The 24,747-nt window shown below is 40.5% G+C and overlaps 1 protein-coding gene across 3 annotated transcripts in view; it reads left to right on the plus strand.

Annotated features, from left to right (window-relative positions):
• The window catches only part of WDR70 (WD repeat domain 70), a gene marked incomplete at its 5' end in the record, with an annotated part of 251,957 nt that overhangs the window by 12,105 nt on the left and 215,105 nt on the right, over positions 1-24,747 (plus strand). For 2 of the 3 annotated variants that reach the window (XM_080696811.1, XM_080696813.1), the window contains 2 exons: positions 5,595-5,715; positions 9,137-9,332. In XM_080696811.1, the coding sequence (XP_080552937.1) occupies positions 5,595-5,715; positions 9,137-9,332 (317 nt within the window). The remainder of the gene's footprint in view (positions 1-5,594; positions 5,716-9,136; positions 9,333-24,747) is intronic. The other variant, XM_080696812.1, reaches the window with a different exon arrangement.

Below are 24,747 nucleotides of genomic sequence, written 5' to 3' on the forward strand. Positions count from 1 at the left end.
TGTGTGTGGTACTGGGGTTCCTGGAAACCATTATACCTCCAGGCTACACTCCCAGACCTATTTTATATTTTTATTTGGAAACAGGGTCTCTTAAGCCAGCACGGCTGGCTTCAAACCTGCATGATCCTCCTGGCTCCGCCTCCCAAGTGCGGGGATTACAAGCGTGCGCCACCACGCCCGGCTTATACATTTTATAGAACCCAGCAAAATAGGGGATTTGCCTGTACTTCTATAATGCTTTAAAAATATAAATTCAGAGCCGGGTGTGGGTATGCACGCTTGTAATCCCAGCATTCGGGAGGCTGAGACTGGAGGATCACGGTTCGTGGACAGCCTCAGCTACTTAGTGAGGCCCTCTGCCACTCAGTGAGACCCGGTTTCAAAATAAAAAATAAAAAATAGGGCAGGGGGTGTAGCTTGGAGGTCGAATGCCCCTGGGTTCCATCCCTAGACCTGCAAAAAAAAAAAAAGATAAGTAAAAAATAAATAAATTCACTTAAATATTGTTAATATCTCAAGGATAAAGTCTTGTTCTTTGTTTTTGTATGTATAATGCCTAACATAGAGCTTGTTCCACAGTAGTTACATTTCTAAATATTTACTAGAGAAATATAATTAATGTAGTTAACATGTTCTTACTTAATCTTTACATTTTATTATTAAACGGATTATTATGATTTTTTGTGGTACTGGAGATTGAAACCAGGAATGCTCTACCACTGAGCTATATCCTCACCCCTATTTACATACATATATTTATTTGTTTGGTACTGGGGATTGAATCCAGGGGAAATCTACCTCCAAGCCACATCCCCGGCCCTTTTAATTTTATTTTGAATAGGGTCTTATTAAGCTGCTGAAGCTGTCCTCAAACCTAAGATCCTTCAGTCTTAGCCTATATATTTATTTGTGGTATAGATGATTGATCCCAGGAGCATTCTACCTCTGAACTACACTCTCATTCCTATTTTATTTTTTATTTGGAAACAGATTTCACTATGTTGCTAAATTGCTTAGGCTGGCTTCTAACCTGGGATTCTCAATCTTGGACTCCCAAGTTTTGGGATTACAGGAATGTGCACCATGCCCAGTTCTAGTATACATTTTATCTTGAAAAATGGTTTTACTAAGGTACCACACTTGTACACTGGCCTTGAACCTGTGAACCCCAACAGAGTAAAATTAAATGTAAATTTCCATGAAATTTATAGTCCAGTGTATTGTTAAAAATTAAACTACAAGCCAGGAATGGTGGTGCATGGTTGTAATCCTGTACTTGGGAATCTGAGACAGGAGGATGGCAGATTAGAGGCCAGCCTTGGCTACTTAGTGAGGCTCTCTGCAACTTAGACCCTGTTTCAAAATAAAGAATAGAATGGGGCAGGGCGTGGTGGCGCATGCTTGTAATCCCAGTATTTGGGAGGCTGAGACGGAGGATCAGGTTCACGGACAGCCTCAGCTACGAATTTAGTGAGGCTCTTTGCAACTCAGTGAGACTCTGTTTCAAAATAAAGAATAAAAAGTAGGACTGGGAGTGTAGCTCAAGGGTAGAATGGTCCTGGCTTCAATCTCCAGTACTGGAGGAAAAAAAATAACAACAAAGCCTCAAAACCTTTTAGCAAGATTTACACCTTATGGGTAAAAAGAATATAATGATTAGAAAACATTTAGTTACCTTAGATATCTAGACTTTTTTTTTCCTTTACATTTTATCTTCACTCATTTCTTTGTAGTGAAGTGGTTGCTGTAGTAATTGGCTCGGAAATTTTCAGGTGCTGAGTTACCTTCTATGTGAATCAGTCCATACAGAACATGGTAGTTTTGGATATTTGCTCTCAACTTAAGGTTGCATACACATGGCATGCTTTTTTTTTTTTTTTTTTTTTGCGGGTTTGGGGATGGAATCCAGGGGCATTTGACCTCCGAGCTACACCCCCTGCCCTATTTTTTATTTTTTATTTTGAAACCGGGTCTCACTGAGTGGCAGAGGGCCTCACTAAGTAGCTGAGGCTGTCAACGAACTGTGCTCCTCCAGTCTTGTCCTCCTGAATCCTGGGATTACAAGCGTGCGCCACCACGCCTGGCTCATGGCATGCTTTTACAGAAGTGTTTATCCAAAATTAGTAACTACTGGGAGGGAACCAGCATTGTTTAACTGCTTCCTATCTGGAGAAAACTCGTTTTCCTCCCAAGGAAAATGGGAAAATGGGAACTGTCAGGTGAGTAATAGCTAATAAATCCTGCCTCAGTATCCCTTCCTGATTAGTGTCAGAACTGACCCTAAGGCTTGAGGCAAAGGCTATAGTACAACTGTGCCCCACATCCCCAAAGTACAGAGGGATTAACCAAAATAACAGGATGAGAGTAGAAGCCAAGAGTCACTCTCTTTTATGAATATTTTTTGGTGCACTGCAGTCTCACACCATAATACAGCTCAGTGTGATAGGGGCATACAGGTACACAGGACTTGGTGAGCCTCATTCTTAAATTTGGACACTATAGTAGGGTTGGAGGGCAGGGCGTGGTGGCTCACGTTTGTAATCCCAGCATTTAGAGGCTGAGACAGGAGGGCGTGGTGGCACACACTTGTAATCCCAGCATTTGGGAGGTTGAGACCAGAGGATTGCGGTTCGAGGACAGCCTCAGCTACTTAGGCTCTCCGCAACTTAATGAGACCCTGTTTCAAAATAAAGAATAAAAAACAGGGCAGGGGGTGTAGTTCGGAGGTCAAATGCCCCTGGGTTCCATCCCCAGACCCGCAAAAAAGAAAAAAAAAAAGAGCTGGAGGTGCAGCTTGGCGGTAGAATGCCCCTGGGTTCCATCCCCAGTACCATGCGAGAAAATGCACACGCGTGCACACACACACACACAGTATAGCTTCCTTTATATCAGAAAACAGAATTACTGCTGACTCCTGGCTCCTATCAATTCAGTTGTGAGCACACACACACACAAAGTTAATTTGAGCCAGAACTATCCAATTCCCCTTACTTCCTGGAGAGTTTTTAATCTTTGATATGAAAGATTAGTTTTTTGTTGATCCTTGCTGGATCTCTGTTTTTCATCCTTTATGTGTCAGCAGCAGGACTCTAAAGAATATGGTAGTTAATGACTGCCTTTTGCTATTGCTTAACTGGGTATGCAGTATTGTTTTCTGTTACTACATAAAAGATAAAATGTTAAATATTGTCTCTGGTTATTGAGGAGAGTGGTAAAAAAATATATATATTTTATTTCCTGTACTGGGAACTAACCCAGGGTCTCTATACCATAAGCTACACCTCCAGTCCTTTTTATTTAATTAGTTAATTAATTTATTTATTTTTGCAGAACTGGAGATTGAACCCAGGGGCATTCTACCTCTGAGCTACATTTCCAGCCCAATTTTTATTCTTTATTTTGAAACAGTCTCACTAAGTTGCAGAAGGCGTCACTAAGCATCTGAGGCTGGCTGTGAACCTGCATTCCACGTCTCAGCCGCCCAAGGACTGGGATTACAAGTGTGCACCACCACGCCTAGCCTTATTTTTTTAGTTTGATTCAGGTTCTCACTCAGTTGCTCAGGGTGTCCTCAAATGTTGATCCTCTTGCCTCAACCTCCTGAGTAGGATTACAGGCATGGTATTATAATTCTTTTTCTTTTTTGTGCCCTCCTCAATTGCTGAAAGGAAAAAAAAAATGTTTTTTTTTGCTTTTGTAAAGTAAGCAACTCAGCCAGGCGTGGTGGCGCACGCATGTAAAGCCCAGTGCTTGGGAGGCTGAGACAGGAGGATTGCACAGGTTCAAAGTCAGCCTCAGCTACTGAGGCTCTCAGCAACTTAGTGAGACCCTGTTTCCAGATAAGGTATAAAATAGGTCTGGGAGTATAGCCTGGAGGTAGAAAAGACCCTGGGTTCCATGCCCAATACCACCACCAAAAAAAAAAAAAAAAAAAAAAAGTAAGCAACTCTGGAAACCTAATGGAAGAAAAATTAAAAAAAATATTTTGGTAGATAATTTTAACCAAAAATCCAGTGTAGGAAATTCAGAAATGAACAGTGTTGTTTCTGCTTTAGAATGTTAGACATGAGGCCTGGCATGGTGGTGCATGCTTGTAATCCCAGCATTTGGGAAGCTGAGACAGGAGGCTCTGGGTTCTTGGACAGCCTCAGCTACTTAGTGAGGCCCTTTGTAACTCAGTGAGACTCTGTGTCAAAAAATAAAGAATATCTGGCCGTAATCCCAGCATTAGGGAGGCTGAGACTGGAGGATCGCGGACAACCTCAGCTACTTAGTGAGGTCCTCCACAACTTAGTGAGACCCCGCTTCAAAATAAAGAATAAAAAGCCAGGCGTGGTGGTGCACACTTGCAATCTGTGCTTGGGAGGTGGAGACAGGAAGATCGCGCAGGTTTGAAGCCAGCCATGCTGGCTTAAGAGACCCTGTTTCTAAATAAAAATATTAAAAAAGATAGGTCTGGAAGTATAGCCTGGAGGTAGAAGGGCTCCCAGAAACCCCAGTACCACAGATAAATAAATAAATAAATAAATAAATAAATAAATAAATAAATAAATAAATAATAAAAAATAGAGCAGGGGGTGGAGCTTGGAGGTCGAATGCCCCTGGGTTTCATCCCTAGACCTGCAAAAATAAATAAAAAAAAATAAATTAAAAAAAATAAAGAATAAAAAATAGGGCTAGGGTGTAGTTTGGAGGTGGAATATCTCTGAGTTCTATCCCCAGTACCGCAAAATACATGCATACATACATGCATACATACATATGTATGTACATACATACATAAATTTAGGAATGAATTACTTAAACTCTCACCTCTAAATACTTCCTATTTTACATCTCATTTTTTTTCATGTTTTTACAAAGTACAGTCATGACTCACTATTTACATGGCTAATTTTGCATATCTGTTAATATTTTCCCTCATGTCCACATTTTCCATCCCTGTATTTGTTGGCTGAATTTTATATTATGCTGACAGACAGTAAGTTTTCTCAATTCTTTTTCCATTTTGGTCATTTATGTTGATCTTTTTTTCCAAAATTCTAAAAAATTGTGGTAAGGTCCACACAACGTAATATTAATATCCCCCCCCCCTGGACTTTTGATCAGAATCAAATCACCAGAGAAATTTATTTTTGTTTTATTTTTAATTATAATATATTGGTGCCTTATAGTTGTACATCATGATGAAGTCCAGCGTGATAGAGACATACCTTAACCCAGCCCTTGGTGAGCCTCCCTCCCCTTCCCCATACCCACTATTGAGATCGGCATTGATCATTTTGTCATCACTGGCATTCATCGTCAAGTCAAATGAAATGTTTTCTTCATCAGATCTCCCTCCCTCTAGCCATATTAACATTTCTGAAGTAGAATTTTATCCAGATGTAGAAGTGTTGGGTTGCATGGTAATTCTGTGTTTAACATTTTGAGAAACTGCTATTCTCTTTTACACAGTGGCTGTGGCATACGTTAATATATTTTAAGTTATTAGTAATGCAATAAGTCACATTTTTATATATTTCTTTTTAGCCTTTCTAACACTGAAAGTTTTGAAGTCTAACTTTTGGAAAATTTTAAAAAACTTTTTTCAGAAGCAAGAGAAAAGGAGGAAGAAATGAACAGAGAAAAAGAATTAAGAAGACAAAATGAAGATGTTGAACCAATAGCGTCAGGATCAAATGTGGCCAGAGATCGCTCAAAGTCATCATCCAGGTGCCTGATTTTCTTAAAAGGCTTCTATTAAACTATCATTTTTCTAGGTGCTTATAACCCAATTTAAAATTGATAATATTAAAAATAATTTCTCTCATTTTAGACAGTTTTGTATCCATGGGCCATGAAAAGTCCTATGTCAAATTTGAATCAACAGCCGGGTGTGGTGGTGCATGTTTGTAATCCCAGCATTTAGGAGGCTGAGATAGGAGGATCCTGTTTCGTGGCCAGCCTCAGTTAATTTTGCAACTCATTGCAGCGGGCTTCACTAAGTAGCTGAGGCTGGCACAAACCTGCAATCCTCCTACTCAGCTACACAAATACTGGGATTACAAGTGTGCACCACTATGCCTGGCTTGGGAGACTGTTAATAAAATTAAAAAAAAAAAATGGGCCTGGGGAGTTTGGAAGTAGAATATTCCTGGGTACTGAATCCTTAGTACCACAAAACTAATAAGCAAACACACACACAGACACACAGACACACACACAGACACACACACACACACACACTCCAAAAGGAAGAATTTAGCAATTAAAGTGAAATTTAATACTATATAACATAATTATTAAGAATTTAAGAAAACATAATTAGATATATAGATATCAAATTTGGATTAAATAATATAAGAAATGTAAAATTTAGATTTTTTCTCCCTGGTTCTAGGGATCACACCTAGGGCCTTAAACTGGGTGTGATGTTATACACCTATAAACCTAGTATTTGGGAGGCTGAGACAGGACTGTAGGTTTGTGGCCAGCCTCAGCAATTTGGCAAGACCTTTAGTAACTATGTGAGACCCATTTGTTTCTTTTTAGTGTGTGTGTGTGGTACTGGGAGTGGAACCCAGGGGCTTTTCTACCTCCAGGCTATATTCCTAGACCTATTTTTTAATGCTTTATTTGGAAGCAGGGTCTCACTAAGTTTGCTGAGAGCCTCACTAAGTAGCTGAGGCTGGCTTTGAACCTGTGTGATCCTCCTGTCTTAGCCTCCCAAGCGCTGAAATACCAAGCATGTGCCACCATGCCCGGCTCAGAGTGAGACCCATTTCAAATTTTATTTTATTTTATATTTTTTGCGGGTCTGGGGATGGAATCCAGGGGCATTCAACCTCCAAGCTACACCCCCTGCCCTATTTTTTATTCTTTATTTTTGAAACAGGGTCTCACTAAGTTGCAGAGGGCCTCACCAAGTAGTAGCTGAGACTGTCCACGAACTGTGATCCTCCGGTCTCAGCCTCCAAAATGCTGGGATTACAAGTGTGCGCCACCACGCCCGGCTCTCTATTTAAAAATTAAGAAATGAAATAAGGCTGGGGGTATAGCTTAGAGGCAAAATACTCTGGGTTTAATCCTGTCACCCCTCCAAAAAACTACACAAAACAACAACAGTAAAAAACAAAACCAAAAGAAAGTACTAGGTAAGTACTATACTCCCAGCCCTTCTCATATTATATGTGAATATGTATACGTATATCTTTTTTTTTTTTGTGGTACTAGGGATTGAACCAAGGGGCATTCTACTTTTGAGCTACATTCCCAGCCCTATTTTATTCTTTATTTTGAAACAGGGTCTCACTAAATCGTTAAGGGCTTCATTAAATTTCTGAAGCTGACCATGAACTTGTGATCCCCCTGTCTCAACCTGCAAGGTCTGTGATTATAAGCATGTGCAACCATGCCTGGCTATATCTTTGTGTTTGAAACAGGGTCTTGCTTGGTTGCTGAGCATTTTGCTAAGTTACTGAGGCTGTCCTAGAACCTACAGTCTTCCTGTCGCAGTCTCCCAAGTGCTGGGATTATAGGCATGAGCCATCATGCCCCACTTCTAGATATATTTTTAATTGTTAAATTAGTTTTCAATAGTTTTTCATTGGTTAAATATAATATAATTGACTTTCTTCTGTTCTTTGATGAATAAAGCCTCCCAAACCTGAAATATAAAGGTATCACTCATGTAATTTCTTTTTTTGCTCACCTCCTCTCTGTTATAAATCTTTTGTATCTCAGACTTAACTCTAACTCTCTAACAATCTTTTTTTTTTCTCTTTTTGCGGCACTGGGGATAGAACCCAGGGGTATTCTACCTCCAGGTGACATCCCCAGCTCTATTTTTTATTCTTTATTTTGAAACAGGGTCTCACTGAGTTGCAAAGGGCCTCACTAAGTAGCTGAGACTGTTCACAAACCATGATCCTCCTGTCTCAGGCTCCCAAATACTGGGATTACAAGCATGCGCCACCACGCCCAGTTTTCCGTAACAGTCTTTGTATTTCTAGAGTTTATTTCTGTAGAGAAGGGGAATGGGACTATAATTCTGAGTCTTTCTTTTTCTAACAAGGTAACCCCATACCTGTGTATATTCTCTGGAGCATATGGATATCTTTGTATATATTAGTAAAAAGCTTGGGTTTGCAATTTTTTTTCTCTCTCAAAGACCAGTGTATAAGTTAGTTAGCTTTTCATTGCCATGACAAAATGCCTGAGAAAATCAACCTAGAGGTGGAGTTATTTGAGCCTATGGTTTCAGAGGGTTTAGCCAATAGTTGATTGGCTCTCTTGCTTTGATCCTGAGGCAAGACAGAACATATGGCAGAGGAAAGCTGCTCATCTCATGGCAGCTAGGAAGGAGAGGGAGAGGGAGAGGGAGAGGGAGAGGGAGAGGGAGAGGGAGAGAGAGAGAGAGAGAGAGAGAGAGAGAGAAGGAGAAAAAGAAGGAGGAGGAGGAAGAAGAGGAGGAGAGAGGGAGGGGGGAGGAGGGAGGGAGGGGAGGGAAAGAGAGGAGAGGGAAGGAGGAGGAGGGGAGAGGGAGAGGGGGAGAGAGAGAGGGAAAGAAAAGGAGGAGGAAGGGAGGTAGGGAGGGAGAGGCAGAAGTAGAGGCAGAGGCAGGCTGTCCTCTGGTGACCTACATCCTCCACCTGGGCCTCACCTCCTAATAGCCCATTTAGCTATTAATTAACAAGATCAGGGGCCTGGATATTTCTGTGTCGGAACTAGACCTTCAACATATGAACTTTGGGGGACATTCCAGATGCAAGCTATAACAGACGTATACATTTGATTTTTTTTTTTTTTTCAGTACTGGGAATGGAACCCAGGGGCATTCTACCTTCGAGCGACACTCCAGCCCTCTTTTTTATTCTTTATTTTGAAACAGGGTCTCACTGAGTTGCACAGGGCCTCACTAAGTAGCTGAGGCTGTCCGCGAACTGTGATCCTCCTGTCTCAGCCTCCCAAATGCTGGGATTACAAGTGTGTGCCACCACCCCCGGCTACATTTGATGTTTCAATTACAAATTTAAATATCTTTGAAAAGCTCTCTTTTTAAGAGAAGAGGTAGGATTTCTAGTATATCTGAAGATATACTAGAAAGGCAGTTTATAGCAACAGCGGCAAATAATTTTTTGTTCTTTATTTTCAGGGACACCAGCAGCAGTGAAAGTGAAGACGGTTCTGATTCATCTGAGGATGAGTTAATTGGCCCTCCCCTGCCCCCCAAAATGGTAGGAGAAGGAGCTCACCTTATGGAGGAAGATATCCTTGGCCCTTTGCCTGCACCTCTTAATGAAGAGGAAGAAGATGATGATGACGACGAAGAAGATGAAGGAGAAGAGGAAGTAAGTATTGGGTGGTAGGTTAAGAATTTGGGGAGGAGTATCTCAAAGGCAGCGCAGAAATCAGTGTCATGCCAAACTGTCGAACAAGAAGAAGAGTTAATTTTAGGAAATGAAAAAAAAAATCTGACAGCCTTTGTTTGAAAGAACCTTAGAAGGAAGAAAACTACTCAGAAATAATAAATAGAGAACAGGTAGCAATGGTTAAAAAAACTAATAAAACATTTAAAAAGTCTACATAGGTATTGAGTATACATAGTGATGATGAAATTTATGGAGATTTAAAAACAAGGTAGATCTAACGATATCATCAACAATAAAGCAGAAGATGGGAGAGTGGGATTGGAATTCATTCATTTTGACTTTCTTGTATTATTTTGGGGGAAAATAGATGCTAGTTAATTTTATATTAGTTTAAGTTCAATATGTAAATTATAGTTTTAGGCATAATTGCCCAAAGAGTTGAAATAAAATGTATAGCTTCCAAAAAAGAAAAAGGAAAAAGTGATAAAACTGATGTACTTTGTTTATTTGAAACCTGGAGAAGCCAGGTGTGGTGGCGTACGCTTGTAATACCCGTACTTGGGAGGCTGAGACATGAGGATCGCAGGTTCACGGCCAGGCTCAGCTACTTAGTGAGGTCCTCTGCAGCTTAGTAGACCCTGTTTTAAACTAAAGAATAAAAAATAAAGCTGTGGCCGGGCGTGGTGGCGCACGCTTGTAATCCCCGTGCTTGGGAGGCGGAGACAGGAGGATCACGCAGGTTTGAAGCCAGCCACACTGGCTTAAGAGACCCTGTTTCCAAATAAAAATATAAAATAGGTCTGGGAGTGTAGCCTGGAGGTAGAAGGCCTTCCAGGAACCCCAGTACCACCAAAAAAAAAAAAAAAAAAAAAAAAAAAAAAAAAAAAAAGCTGTGGGTATAGTAGAATGTCCCTGGGTTCCACGTTTAGTACTTCAAAAAACAAAACCAAACACTTGGAATAGATAATTTATTTTTATTATATTTTGTGGTACTGGGGATTGAACCCAGGGACATTCTACCTCTGAGCTACACCCCCAGCCTTATTTCCAGCCCTATTTTTATTTCTTATTTTTTTGAAATAGGGTCTCACTAAGTTGCATAGGACCTCACTAAGTAGCTGAGGCTGGCTGTGAACATGTGATCCTCGTCTTAGCCTCCCAAGTACTAGAATTACAAGCATGTGCGACTACCCCTGGCTGGATTAGATAATTTTTTAACATCCTTTTTCTCTATATGACAAATTATTTTTAGTAATAATTAAGGAATGAAATGAACACTAATAATGGCCAGAAAGGAAACAGCTTTTATAAAACTATCAGAAACTTTGTCAAAATATATGTATTGCTGAGCATGGTAGTGTATGCCTGAAATCCCAGTATTTGGGAGGCTGAGACAGGAAGATCAGCCTTAGGAACTTATCAAGGCTCTCAGCAATTTAGGGAGACACTGTTTCTAAATAAAAAATATAGGGCTGGGAATATAGCTCAGAAATAGAATGCCCCTGGACTTAATCCCCAGTACCACAAAACAAGAAAGAAACAAAATGTACATGTTCAGGACATGATATACCAAATTTGTCAAATCTATGTTTGCTCACAGTTGACCAAATAAAGCTTTTAATTTAAATTTTGTAAATTTTTTTCACATGAAACTCTGTGTGTGTGTGTGTGTGTGTGTGTGTGTGTGTGTGTGTGTGTACACATGTATCTATGAAGAATTAGGAAAAGAAACATAAGAATAAATTAGGGAGTTTCATTAAAAATCTTGTTTTAAGCCAGGCGTGGTGGCACATGCCTGTAATCCCAGTACTTGTGAGACTGAGACGGGAGGACCACAGGTTCAAGGCTAGCCTTAGCAATTTGGCCCAGACCTCAGTGTTTTCTTTTTGTGGTACTGGGGATAGAACCAGGGGCCTTCTACCTCCGGACTACATCCTCAGACCTATTTTATTTCTTATATGGAAACAGGGTCTTGTAAGTTACTGAGTACATCATTTAAGTTGCTGAGGCTTGTTTTAAACCTGTGATTCTCTTATCTCAGCCTCCCAAGTACTGGAATTACAAGGGTGCACTGCCACACCTGGCTTTACCCCCAGGAATTTATTGAGACCTTGTTTCAGTACACTCTTGTAATCCCAGTACTTGGGAGACTGAGACAGGAGGATTGGGGGTTTGCGGACAGCCTCAGCTACTTAGCAAGGCCCTCTGCAACTTAGTGAGACCTTGTTTCAAAATAAAGAATAAAAAATAGGAGTGGGGGTGTAGCTTGAAGGTAGAATGCCCCAGGTTCCATCCCCAGGGGGGGGAAAAAAGAATAAAAAAATAGGGCTGGGGTGTAAGCTCAGAGGTAGAATGCCCCAGGTTCAATCTTTTTTTTTTTTTTTTTGCGGGTCCTGGGGATGGAACCCAGAAGCATTCAACATTCGAGCTACACCCCCTGCCCAATTTTTAATTCTTTATTTTTGAAACAGGGTCTCACTGAGTTGCAGAGGGCCTCACTAAGTAGCTGAGGCTGTCCGCAAATCACGATCCTCCAGTCTCAGCTTCCTAAATGCTGGGATTACAAGCATACGCCACCATGCCTGGCTAGGTTCAATCTTTAGTACCAAAAAAGTCTTCTTTAGTAATAATTTAGTAATAAATTCCAAAAATCACAGTATTGACTATATCTTTTTACCTTTGACATAAATTATTATGGCTTTTAAATATTTCTGTAGTTGAATTTTTTTTTTTTTTTTTTTTTTTTTTTGGTACTGGGGATGGGACCTAGGGGCACTCTATCTCCAGGCTATACCCCCAGCCCTATTTTTTATTCTTTATTTTTGAAACAGGGTCTCACTGTGTTGCAAAGGGCCTCACTTAGTTGAAGCTGTCTATAAATTGCAAGCCTCCTGTCTCAGCCTCCCAAATGCTAAGATTACAAGCTTGTGCTGCCATACCCGGCTTAGAAATGTGAAAAAGATTATCAGAATAAATCAGGTGTGGCAGCGCATGCTTGTAATCCCAGCATTTGGGAGGCAGAGACAGGAGGATCGTGGTTCAGGGACAGCCTTAGCTACTTAGGCCCTCTTTTTTTTTTTTTTTTTTTTTTTTTTTTGCAGTAATGGGGATTGAACCCACCCAGGGGCATTTTACTTCCCAGCTACACCCCCAGCCCTATTTTGTATTCTTTATTTTGGAACAGGGTCTCACTGAGTTGCAAAGAGCCTCACCTAAGTAGCTGAGGCTGCCCACAAACCACCATGATCCTCCTGTTTCAGCTTCCCAAATGCTGTGTTCTATCCCTGTTGCCACAAAAAAAAAAAAAAAAAGAAAGTTTTACAGTAAGACAACAATGCCTCTTTTTAGGGAATACGCCTTTTCTTCTTTTTTCCTTTTTTTTTTGTAAAGTACTGGCATTGAACTCAGCAGTGTTTTTACCACTGAGCTACAACCACAGCCCTTTATTTTGAAACAGGGTCTTGCTAAGTTAGTGCAGCGCTGACCTCGAACTGTGATCCTCCTGTTTCAGCTTCTCAAGTACTAGAATTCCAAGCATCCACCAGGCATCCTGCAGGGAATGTCTTTTTAAAAAACTATATGTGATTCCATTTATATGTAATGTTCAAAATAGACAAATTCCTAGAGATAGAAAGTAGATTGGTGGCTGCCAGAGGCTGGGCGAGGGGCACCAGGATTGACTGCTCATGAGTACAAAAGATCTTTTCTGCGGAGACGATATGTTCTAAAATTCAGATGGTGATGGCTGCAAAATTGCAAACAGACTGAAAACCACTATAATGTATATTCTTCAAGTGGGTGAATTATATTTCAAGAAAGCTGTTATTTTTAAGTGTTCTATAATATAAATGTATTTATATATCTGAGTGTTTGTACACACACAATAAATTCTAATTTACATTAGTATGTCTTTTTAATGAAGCAAGTTATAGCTCTACTAAAAGCAATTTTCTGTAAATTGAATTTATGATTGTCTTTTTTTAAGAGGAATTTTCTTCCCCCGGTTATTTCCACAACTAACATATAATTCATTTCCCAATTAGCACTGGCTCTATCAATCAGTAATTCAGGATATTTTTCAGTAACATGTGTAAATTTTCATCAGAATAGGCTGATACATAGAAGACCTGATTGATAAGTGTTTCAGACTTCACCAGTCCCTATTTTGCCCATTATTTCTCTCTGACACAACAGTCTGCTAATTTTGAGATGATACTGATCAAAACGTTAATGCTTCCTTCCCTCCCTTCATTTCCTGCCTGTTGAAATGCTGTCCAGCCTTTAGGGACCATTTCAAATGTGATTTCCTCTGCGCATCCTCTCCAGGTGCCGGCCGCATGTGCTGTTTCCCAGGCCCGGTTTCTGCTTCTGTAGCAAACTTACATTCTCCTCGTTAGATCATTATCTGTGTGCTTGTCTTAGTTCCTCTGCCTCCTTATTGGAATCATATGCAATGATCTCAAGTGCAGGGCCTCGGAGATAAAAGGTTGAGTAATTTTCAAGGACTCCAAGAGACCCTGGTGCAGTGCCTTGTACATAGTATCTACAGAAGGAGTCTTTGTCAAGTGGAATTGAACATTTTTTGGTTTTTATAATTGCATTGTTCTTTTGATGACATTCTGGTGTGTGTTTTTCTGTTTTCTCTCTTTTTTCCTTTGTAGTACTGGAGATTGAGTCCAGGGGCATTCTACCACTGAGATACATCCCCAGCCTTTTTATTTCTTATTTTGAGACAGGATCTTGCTAAACTGCTCAGTTTGGCCTCAAACTTTTAGTCCTCCTCTTTCAGCCTCCCTAGGTGCTGGGATTACAGGCGTGTCACATCTGGCTAGCGTGTTTTTTCTTTATGGGATATCAATCCTTATATGTGGAGATTGGAAGTATAGATAGAGGAGTCAATGGAACAAATGTGAACAGAGAAATAATGGTAAATATCTATCTCCATGGAGACCATTATATATGCCTGGCCCAACATTATAATTTAGTTACATAATAGTTATTCTGTGAGCTACTCCAAGGTAGAATGAGATTAATTAATTAAAGTGTATAGATTAACTGGACATGGTGGCACATACCTGTGATTCCAGTACTTGGGAGGCTAAGATAGGAGGATTGCAGATTTGAGGACAGCCTCAGCAACTTAGACTCTCAGCAACCTAGCAAGACCCTATTTCAAAACAAAAAGTAAAGAGGGCTGGAGTTATAGCTTGGTGATAAATACCCCTGGATTTAGTCCCTAATAAAACCCCCACCCACAGAGGATATAGATCATAGTTTCTTGTGCCCTTTCTAGTCACAATGCTTTTTTTTTTTTTTTTTTTTTTTTTTTTTTTGCGGTAATGGGGATGGAACCCAGGGGGCATTCTGCCTTCAAGCTACATCCCCAGCCCTATTTTTTATTCTTTATTTTGAAACAGGGTCTCACTGAGTTGCAGAGGGCCTCAGTAAGTAGCTGAGACTGATCGTGAACCACGTTCCTCCTGTCTCAGCCTCCCAAATGCTGGTATTACAAGTGTGCGCCACCATGTTCAGCTACAAAACCACTTTTTACAAATGAGTTTTGAGCTGGACATAGTGGTGGACAGTTTTAATCTTAATACTTGGAAGGCTGAGACAGGCTGCAAGATTCCGGGCCAGCTTCTGCAATTTAGTAAGGCCCTCTGTTAACTTAATGAGACCCTGTTTTATTTTATTTTATTTTATTTTATTTTATTTTATTTTATTTTATTTTATTTTATTTATTTTTGTGGTCTGGGGATGGAACCCAGGGGCATTCGACCTCTGAGCTGTACCCTTTGCCCTATTTTTTATTCTTTATTTTGAAACAGGGTCTCACTAAGTTGCAGAGGGCCACGAACCACGATCCTCCTATGTCAGCCTCCTGAATGATGGGATTACAAGTGTGTACCATCATGCCTGGCTATGTGACCCTGTTTTAAAATAAAAAAAATACCCAGGCCTGGTGGTGCACACTTGTAATCCCAGTACTTAGGCGGCTGAGACAGGAGGATTGCAGGTTTGAAGCCAGCCTCAGCTGTTTACTGTTTAGTGAGGCTGTCAGCAACTTAGTGAGACCCTGTTTCCAAATAAAATATAAAATAGGTCTGGAGGTAGAGGCACCTGGGTTCATCCCCAGTACTACCAAAAAAAAAAAAAGGTGAATCTCCTGGGTTTGATTCTCAACCACCAGTAACACACACACATGCGCGCGCGTGTGCGTGCACACACACACACACACACACACACACACACACACACACACACACACACAACTTTTGAAGCTGAGCATAGTGATACATGTCTATACTCTCAGTACTTGGGAAGCTGAATAGGAGGACCATAGGTTCAGGGCCATCCTCAGCAATTTAGTGAGACCCTATTTCCAAACAAACAAACAAAACAAAACATAGGGTTTGGGTTTTTTTTTTTTTTGTCTTACTAGGGATGGAACCCAGGTGCATTCTGCCACTGAGCCACACCCCCAGTCCTATTTTTTAGTCTTTGTAGTTTTTTTTTTTTTTTTTTGCGGGTCTGGGGATGGAACCCAGGGGCTTTTGACCCCCGAGCTATACCCCCTGCCCTATTTTTTATTCTTTATTTTGAAACCGGGTCTCACTGAGTTGCAGAGGGCCTCACTAAGTAGCTGAGGCTGTCCGCGAACCGCGATCCTCCAGGTCTCAGCCTCCCGAATGCTGGGATGACAAGCGTGCGCCACCACGCCCGGCTTAGTCTTTGTAGTTTTTAAAACAGGGTCTGTCTCAGTTGCAAAGGGCCTCGCTAAGTACCTGAGGCTGTCTGCGAACCGCGGTCCTCAGGTCTCCATCTCCCGAATGTTGGGATTACAAGTGCCCACCAATAAACAGCTCAGCACTGCTGAACTATGACTTTAAAAAATACGCATTCTATTTCACTTACTGGTTAGTCGTTGGGTTTAGTGTTTTTGTTTAAGTCACCGGATTGGACATAAAATGTGTATTGTAATTTCTTTTGATGAGAGTTGCTTTTTACTCATTCATCCTTCATTCTGTTTTATTTATCTACAATGGTAATAAACTTGTTCTTTTGAATAGAATTTGAGGGTTAATTAATTTTCTGATTACCGAATAAGTAAATAAAAATTCAGGTGGGAATGGTTAGAGAAAAGAGACAAAGGCCATTTTTGAAAACCATTTTTATTGTTTGTATGTGAATCTGATTTTTTTTTTTAAGCTGAAGAAGGTTGTAACTTATAACCAAATGGAGTCTTTGGGATTACTGAGGATTGTCATTGACCCTGCTCTCCTGTTTCCCATTACAGAATTGCAGGTTGGGTTTTTGTGACTGTAACTAAAGGCTGGGTGGAGCAGTGACCACTCTTTAGCCGCCAGCACCTGTTTGCCGTGAACTTTGTCTGACTCCCCGGCTGGCACGTTCTGGGGTTGAGAGTCCAAATTTGGGCCGCCGTGCTTCTCCGTCCTTCTGGCCTGACGTTCTTCACCCCCTCGCCTTGGCCACTGCCAGCCACCTGTATCAGTCAGTCTCTTTCTGTCATGCCTAGGGGAGGGCTGAAGAATTAAAAGTGGACAAAAATCCTCTTAGGCTTTAGGAGTTGATAGGAGACTGAAACGATTCACGGAGATACTTACAGGGATTGGCACATACTACACACCCAGAATTTCTGGGTTTGATGGTTTTTTCATTATCATTTATTAATAGTTGATTAATGATCAATTTTAGCTTTATTGAAGCTCACTAGGAAGAATTTTTTTTTTAAAAGCGTGAGGGAGATTAATGATTTAAATTTCAAAAAACAAATTCCAAAGGAGAATTAATACTATTGAAAGCAGAGCAATGTAATTATACCTGCAAGATTCTGACAGCAGAGGATGCTAGAAGCTCTATTCCAACATTTTGTGACTGTTTCAAACTGCGAGTGTGAAGGTCTTCTTTACAATGAGCACTAGAGGGCAGTAGAGGCGTTTTGGCAATAATCCATTTTTTCCTAACTGCCTCTTGTCTACATAAGAAGGGAAAAAAAAGAGCGAGATTTCCTTTGCTTTTATTGTGGTAATGGGTATCGAACCCAGGGGCGTACTACCTCTGAGCTACACTCTAGTCCTGCCTTATTTCTTACCTTGTAATGGGGTCTTGCTGAGTCAACGCGGTTAGTTTGAATCTGCAATCCTCCGGTCTTAGCTTCCCCAAGCACTGGGATCACAGGCATATGCCATCACTTGATTGAAACTTTTGGTAAATAATGTCTTTTACAGATTGTAACAAGTGAACCTTTGATTGAAACTAATGCAGGAATAATTAATATTACATTGTTTTGTTTGACAACATAATAAATACATTTAAAATTTATCTTAAAGCTTTTAAAGTAACAGATAAGATAAATTTACTAGCAGTAATTCTAAGGATAGGCTCTTCATAATTTAAGATTTAGATTTGTAACGTCAAATAAGGTTTATTTCGCTGGTCATGGTGGCACACACTTGTAATCCCAGCATTCTGGAGGTGGAGACCGGAGGGAGGATCACGGTTCACGGGCAGCCTCAGCTACTTAGGTGAGGCCCTTTGCAACTCAGTGAGACCCTGTTTCAAAAATAAAAAGACTGCTCAAGTGTGGTGGCACATACTTTTAATCCCAGCATTCCTGAGGCTGAGACCAGAGGAATGTGGTTCGTGGACAACCTCAGCTACTTAGTGAGGCCCTCTGCAACTTAGTGAGACCCTATTTCAAAATAAAAATACAAAATAGGTTAGGGGGTATAGCTTGGAGGTCAGATGCCACTGGGTTCTATCCCCAGACCCGCCACACACAAAAAGGACTAAAAACTAGGGCTGGGGGTATAGCTCAGAGGTACAATGCCCCTGGGTTCCATCCCTGGTACCCCGCCCCCCACACAAAAAGGTTTATTTCTCTGATTATCAGTGTAATCCAAATTAAAAAGTAAAAACATATATCATGCCTGGAGTGGACGAGCTTGCATGTAATCCCAGTATTTGGGAAGTTGAGATACAGGGTAGCAGGTTCAAGGACAGCTTCAGAAACATGGTGAGACTCTCAGTAACCTAGCAAGACCCTGTTTCCAAACCAAAAATAAAAAGGGGCTGAGGGTTGTACCTTGGAGATAGAATGCCCCTGCTAAATCCCTAGTACCATCCCCCCAAGAAAATTTCTTATCAGATCTTGATGCTTCCCTGTTTTAAACCCTTTAGTTTCTGATCATTTTAAGAAATCCAAGCTCCTGCTGGGTGTGGTGGCACACGCTTGTAATCCCAGTGTTTGGGAGGCTGAGGCAAGAGGATCTCACAGGTTTGAAGCCAGCCTCAGATACTTAGCGATGCTCTCAGCAACTTAGTGAGACCCTGTTTCCAAATAAAATATAAAATAGGTTGGGGACGTAGCCCAGATGTAGAGGCCCCTGGGTTCCATCCCAAGGAACAAAAACAACAACAAAAAATCTAAGTTCCTAGCCGGGTGTGGTGGTACATGCTTATAATTTCATACTTGGGAGGCTAACACAGGAGGATTGTAGGTTTACAGCTAGGCTTGACTACTTAGTGAGGTCCTCTGCAATTTAGTGAGACCCTGTTTCAAAATAAAAAACTAAAACAGGGCTGGGGTGTATCTTGGAGGTGGAATGCCCCGATGCAGATGCGTCTCCCTAACTTCACCCCTTCGTTCCCTGTCCCGTTCACTCTGCTCTAGCCATACTGACCTTTCTACTTTATGAACAAGTGTTCTTGTTCTCCCTGGAACTTTTCTGTTTGCTTTTTCCCCTTTGTGGGGTGATGCCCAGAGCGTCATCCCTCATTTAGTTTGGGTCTTTGCTCAAGTGTTTCCTCCACTGACTACGTAAACACCTCCCTGCCCAGCCCACTGTTTTTCCTGTCACTGCTTTATGGCACCCATATGATGTTTTGGTGTCCTGCTTTATTGCCTTACTTCTCATGAGAATGTATATTCCATGAGGGAAGCCTCATGGTTTTTCTTTTCTTTTTTTGTGGTACTAGGGATGGAAGCCATGGGTATTCTACCTCTGAGCTGTACCTCCAGCCCTATTTCTCTTCTTTTCCTTTCTTTTCTTTTCTTTTCTTTTCTTTTCTTTTCTTTTCTTTTCTTTTCTTTTCTTTTCTTTTCTTTTCTTTTCTTTTCTGTGGTACTGGAGGCGGAACCCAGGGACTTTTCTACCTCCACACTATACTCCCAGACCTATTTTATACTTTATTTGGAAACAGGATCTCACTAAGTTGCTGAGAGCCTCACTCAGTAGCTGAAGCTGGCTTAGAACCTGTATGATCCTCCTGTTTCAGCCTCCCAAAGCGCTGGGATTACAAGCATGCACCACCACGCCTGGTGCTTATTCTTTTATTTTGAAACAGGGTCTCACTAAGTTGCAGATGGTGTCACAAGTTGCTGAGGCTGGCTGTGAACCTGTGATCCTCCTGTCTCAGCCTCCCAAGTACTGAGTACAGACTTGTGCCACCATGCTGGGATCACATTGTCTTTCTTTCTTTTCTTTTTTCTTTTTCTTTTTTTTTTTTTTTCAGTACTAGGAATGGAACCCAGGGAAATTCTACCTCTAAGCTATACCCTAGCCCTATTTTTTATTCTTTTATTTTGAAACAGGGTCTCACTGAGTTGCAAAGGGCCTAAGTAGCTGAGGCTATTCTCGAACTGCGATCCTCCTGTCTCAGCCTCTCAAGTGCTGGGATTACAAGCGTGTGCCACCATGCTGGGTTCACATTGTCTTTCTTACTGCCGTGTCTCCACTGACTAGGTAGGTACCCGGCACATAGTAAGGACTCAAGAGATATTTGTTGACTGTATGAAGGCCCCCTTGGTGGTGCTTGCATTTGCTCCCTTCCATATAAGCATTTCACGGAATCAAAACCAGATTCGGCTCTAGGCACAGCTATGCCTTAGACACTCAGGAGCCCATGCAACACCCTTACCTTCCCAGGGCAGCCCCAGCACAGGCCCCTTGTCAAAGGCTGCAGTCATGTTTAATCTCGAGATGGGCTTTTGTATCCTTCTACGGGTCCTTTCTTCCTGAGAAGTATTTTTTATTTTGTTCAATGAGCATTGTGTGGAGCTGCTAGGTGAATGGACAGTACGAGTATGAAACATTTTCTTATCAGTAATAGGGGTACTGTGGAGGATGGACTAACTTTTTAGATAACACAAAGCACTTAAAGTGCAATGAGGAAGACAGACTACTTTTCATTTGATGGTGGTCTCAGTTTCAAGTTGTTTTAACATGTAAGCATTTAGATTTTTGTCAGTATAGCGCTAAAGAGAATTGCAAATCTTGCTGATGTAAAATTTCATTAAGCCTGTGGAAATGGTGTTAAAGAAGTCCTCCACTCTACCCGAAACCATTGTTGAAAGGATCTTAGATGCCGGGAGTGGTGGCGCATGCTTGTAATCTCCACACTTACTTGGGAGGCGAAGACAGGAGGATTGCTCAGGTTCGAAGCCAGGCTCGCTGGCTTAAGAGACCCTTTTTCCAAGTAAAATATAAACTAGGTCTGGGTGTAGCCCAGAGGTTGAAGGGTTCCATCCCCAGTACCACCACCACAAAAAAAAAAAAAAAAAAATCTTTTTTTTAAAAAAAATTTTTTAAATTTATTTTTTATTGGTGCAATGTATTCATACATCACAGTGGTATAAAGAAAATAATTTTGTAGACATACATGCACATATCGCCCAGTTAGACCCTACCCGATCCCCACCCCGTTCCCTCCCCATCCCTCCTTCCCATGCTTGGCTTAGTGGTTGACATCTAGTATTATAGCAATTTATCCAATATTAACATTGATAATCTCACATAACACTTTCATTTGTCTGATACCAAGTTTTTGATGACTTAAAGATAACATTTCAATATTTCTTTTTGCTTTCTTTCTTACCAGAGAATATTTTTTTCTTTTTTTTTAGGTGAAATTATCATACATTTATTTATTTATTTTTCAGAAAAAATCTATCCTGATATGGAATATGAACTCTAGATACCCAAAACAATCTCAAAGAACAAAGCTAGATGTATATTTTCTGATTTCAAACTATATAAAGCTACAATAATTGAAACAGTGTAGTACTGTTCTAAAGGCAGATATATAAACCATTTGGGTTAAGTAAAAGCCTAGAGATAAATTCTTCCATACATTGTCAAGTTATTTTTGACAAGGTTTCCATGAACTTTTGGTGGAGGAAATACTAGTCTTTTAACTAAATATTGTTGAAACATAATAATACATGAAAAAGAATAAAATTGGACCCTTACCTAACACATATACAAATATTAACTCAAAATAGATAAAAGACCTAAATATAAATCTTAATACTATAAACTTTTAGAAGAAAATCTGGGTCATAAAACCTCACAACACTGAAATTGGCAGTGATTTCTTGGATATGATTTCAATGGCACAGGCAACAAAAGGGTAAATAAACTCCCTAAAAAATAAAAAAAAATATTGTATATCCAAAGACAATGTAAAGCTACAATAATTGAAACAGTGTAGTACTGTTCTAAAGGCAGATATATAAACCATTGGAGTTAAATAAAAGCCTAGAGCTAAATTCTTCCCTATATTGTCAAGTTATTTTTGAAAAGGTTTCTACGAACATTTGGTGGTGGAAATAATAATCTTTTAACTAAATATTGTTGAAAAATAATAATTACATGGAAAAGAATAAAATTGGATCCTTACCTAATCCCATATACAAATATTAACTCAAAATAGATAAAAGACCTAAATATAAATCTTAAGACTATAAACTTTTAGAAGAAAATCTGGGTCATAAAAACTCACAACATTGAAATTGGCAGTGATTTCTTCGATATGATTTCAATGGCACAGGCAACAGAAGAGTATACAAACTCCCTAAAAAATAAAAAAGTATTGTATATCCAAAGACAATGTAAACAGAGTTAACAGTTACTAATAGAATGGGATAAAATATTTCCAAATGCTATATCTGAAGGTATATTAATATTCCAAGTAGAAATCCTAAAAATTAGCAACAATAAAGGCAAACAATACAATTTAGAGATAGGTAAAAGACTAACATAAGTAATGAATCTCCACAGATAACCAATCTTAGTTGACTGTTGGATGAAAACTCTTGTTTCTCTGGTTCTGGTGTGTGTTACCTATTTCTTCTTTGTAGTTAATCTCTTTGAGTATTTTCTCTAGTGCTGGTTTTGAAAACAAAAATTCCTTCATTTTCTGTTTGTCATGGAAGCTTCTTATTTCCCCATCTAATTTGATAGAAAGTTTTGCTGGGTAGGAAATTTTTGGCTGGAAGTTGTTTTCTTTCAGAGTTTGGAATATGTTACTCCAAGCCCTTCTGGCTCTCATGACTTGGTTTGGGAAGTCTGGAGTGATTCTAATTGGTTTGCCTCTGAATGTCACTTGGCCCTTTGCTTTTGTTGCCTTTAAGATTGTCTGCTTGGCTTCCACATTGGTCATTTTGACAATTATGTGGCGTGGGGATCCTCTTCTCCGATCCTGTCTGAAGGGAGTTCTATAGGTTTCCTGGACCTGTGTATCAACCTCTTGTTCTATGTTTGGAAAATTTTCTGCTATTACTTCCTTGAAGAGATTGTTGATCCCTTTGGTTTCACTTTCTTTTCCCTCCTCTATTCCAATTATTCTTAGGTTAGCTCTCTTAAAATGGGCCCATATTTCTTCAATGTCAGATTCCTGCTGTTGGATATTTTTTTCTAGATTAGAAACTATGCGTTCATTTTTGGATTGCTCATCTTCTAAGAGCGAGATTCTGTTCTCCATGTGGTCTAATCGGTTGTTTGTGCTTTGAATTGAGGCCTTTACTTCATTAATTGCATCCTTTATCTCTTTTTGGCTCTCTCTGAATTCTTTTCAAAGCACCTCTATTATTTCTACAGTTATTTTCCTGATTTGATCTTCTAGAAATCTCTGATTTTCTCTTTTATCGGGTTCTGATGTTGTGGGGTTGTGGGCATTCATTACTCCAGTGTTATTCCTCTTTCCCATGATTTCAGAAGTTTGTGCCTTCTCTGGGTTGTTCCCTTGGGTCACTATGACTTCACTTAAGGTGCTCTTGATCTCGAGTCTGTGGTATCTCAGACCCCACTACTCCTTTACTGGGTTGTATCACAGAGTCTCCAACCCAGAGAGTCGATAGAGGCTGCTTTAGACTGTGGGGGGTGCCAGGTTGCATGTTCTCATATGGTGTGATATCTCTGCCACCGCCACTCCCCTACTGGGTCAAGTCCCTGGGAGTACAGTACTGGGATTTCTCCTCTGGGGCCCGCAATTTGACTCACTGTTTTTGAGTATGCAGATGTAGCTGTACTGTCCTCGGTGAATTCATTGCTGCTGCCGCCGGTGGCAGTATGGCGCTGCTGTTACGCCCTCGGCCGTGAGGCTGGCTTATTTCTTCCTGGTTTTGATTTCCACTCTGAGTCCCTGCAGCGTGTGCTGAGTCAGCCACTGGGAGCTTTAGATGCTCCCTGCGCCGAAAGATCCCGCCTGGCTGTTCTGCAGCGGCTCACCTCGGCTTGCTGTAGCCGTCCGGTGAATTTGCAGCTGCCGCAGGCAGTAAAGTGCTGCTGCCGCGTCCTTGGGCGTGAGGCCGGTGTATCTCCTCTGTGGCTCTGAGGTCTGTTCTCAGTCCGCTTTCTCTCTGGAGCCTGGTGATTTTTTTGTTTCTCTGGTGATGGTGTTTTCTGGCTATGAAAGGTGCTGATTTTGTGGTAATGGAGATTGGTTGTTAGCAGGGCTCTTAAGCCCCGCTTTTCTCGGTTGCCATCTTCCCGGAAGTCCCCCAAAAAATCTTAGTTGAGTTAAACCAGTTCCTAATTGAAAAAGAGAAAATAATAATCAATTATTTGAGTAGATAGGATTAACAGCCTCTGAAAAAATTGATGAAGGCCATGAATATTTTTTCTCAAAACAGTCATCTTAATACAAAGTTCAGGACGCTGTGTTATCATTAATTTTATTTATTATTTATTTATTTATTTATTTTTGCGGGACTGGGGATGGAACCCAGGGGCATTCGACCTCCAAGCTACATCCCCTGCCCTATTTTTTTATTCTTTACTTTGAAACCAGGTCTCACTGAGTTGCAGAGGGCCTCACTAAGTAGCTGAGGCTGTCTGCGAACTGTGATCCTCTGTTCTCAGCCTCTGGAATGCTGGGATTACAAGTGTGTGTCACCACACCCAGCTTATCATTAATTTTAGATAGAGGAGGGTGACAAAGGAGGATTGCAAGTTTGAGGCCAGTCTCATCAACTTAGCAAGACCCTATTTAAAAATAAAATATAAAAAAGGCCAGAGTTTAGCAGTAATGGTAATGTACTCCTGGTTTCAGTATCCAGTACCACAAGATAAATAAATAAATAAATAAATAA

Source organism: Muscardinus avellanarius (assembly GCF_963383645.1).
Source record: "Muscardinus avellanarius genome assembly, chromosome: 1".
Classification (NCBI taxonomy): domain Eukaryota; kingdom Metazoa; phylum Chordata; class Mammalia; order Rodentia; family Gliridae; genus Muscardinus; species Muscardinus avellanarius.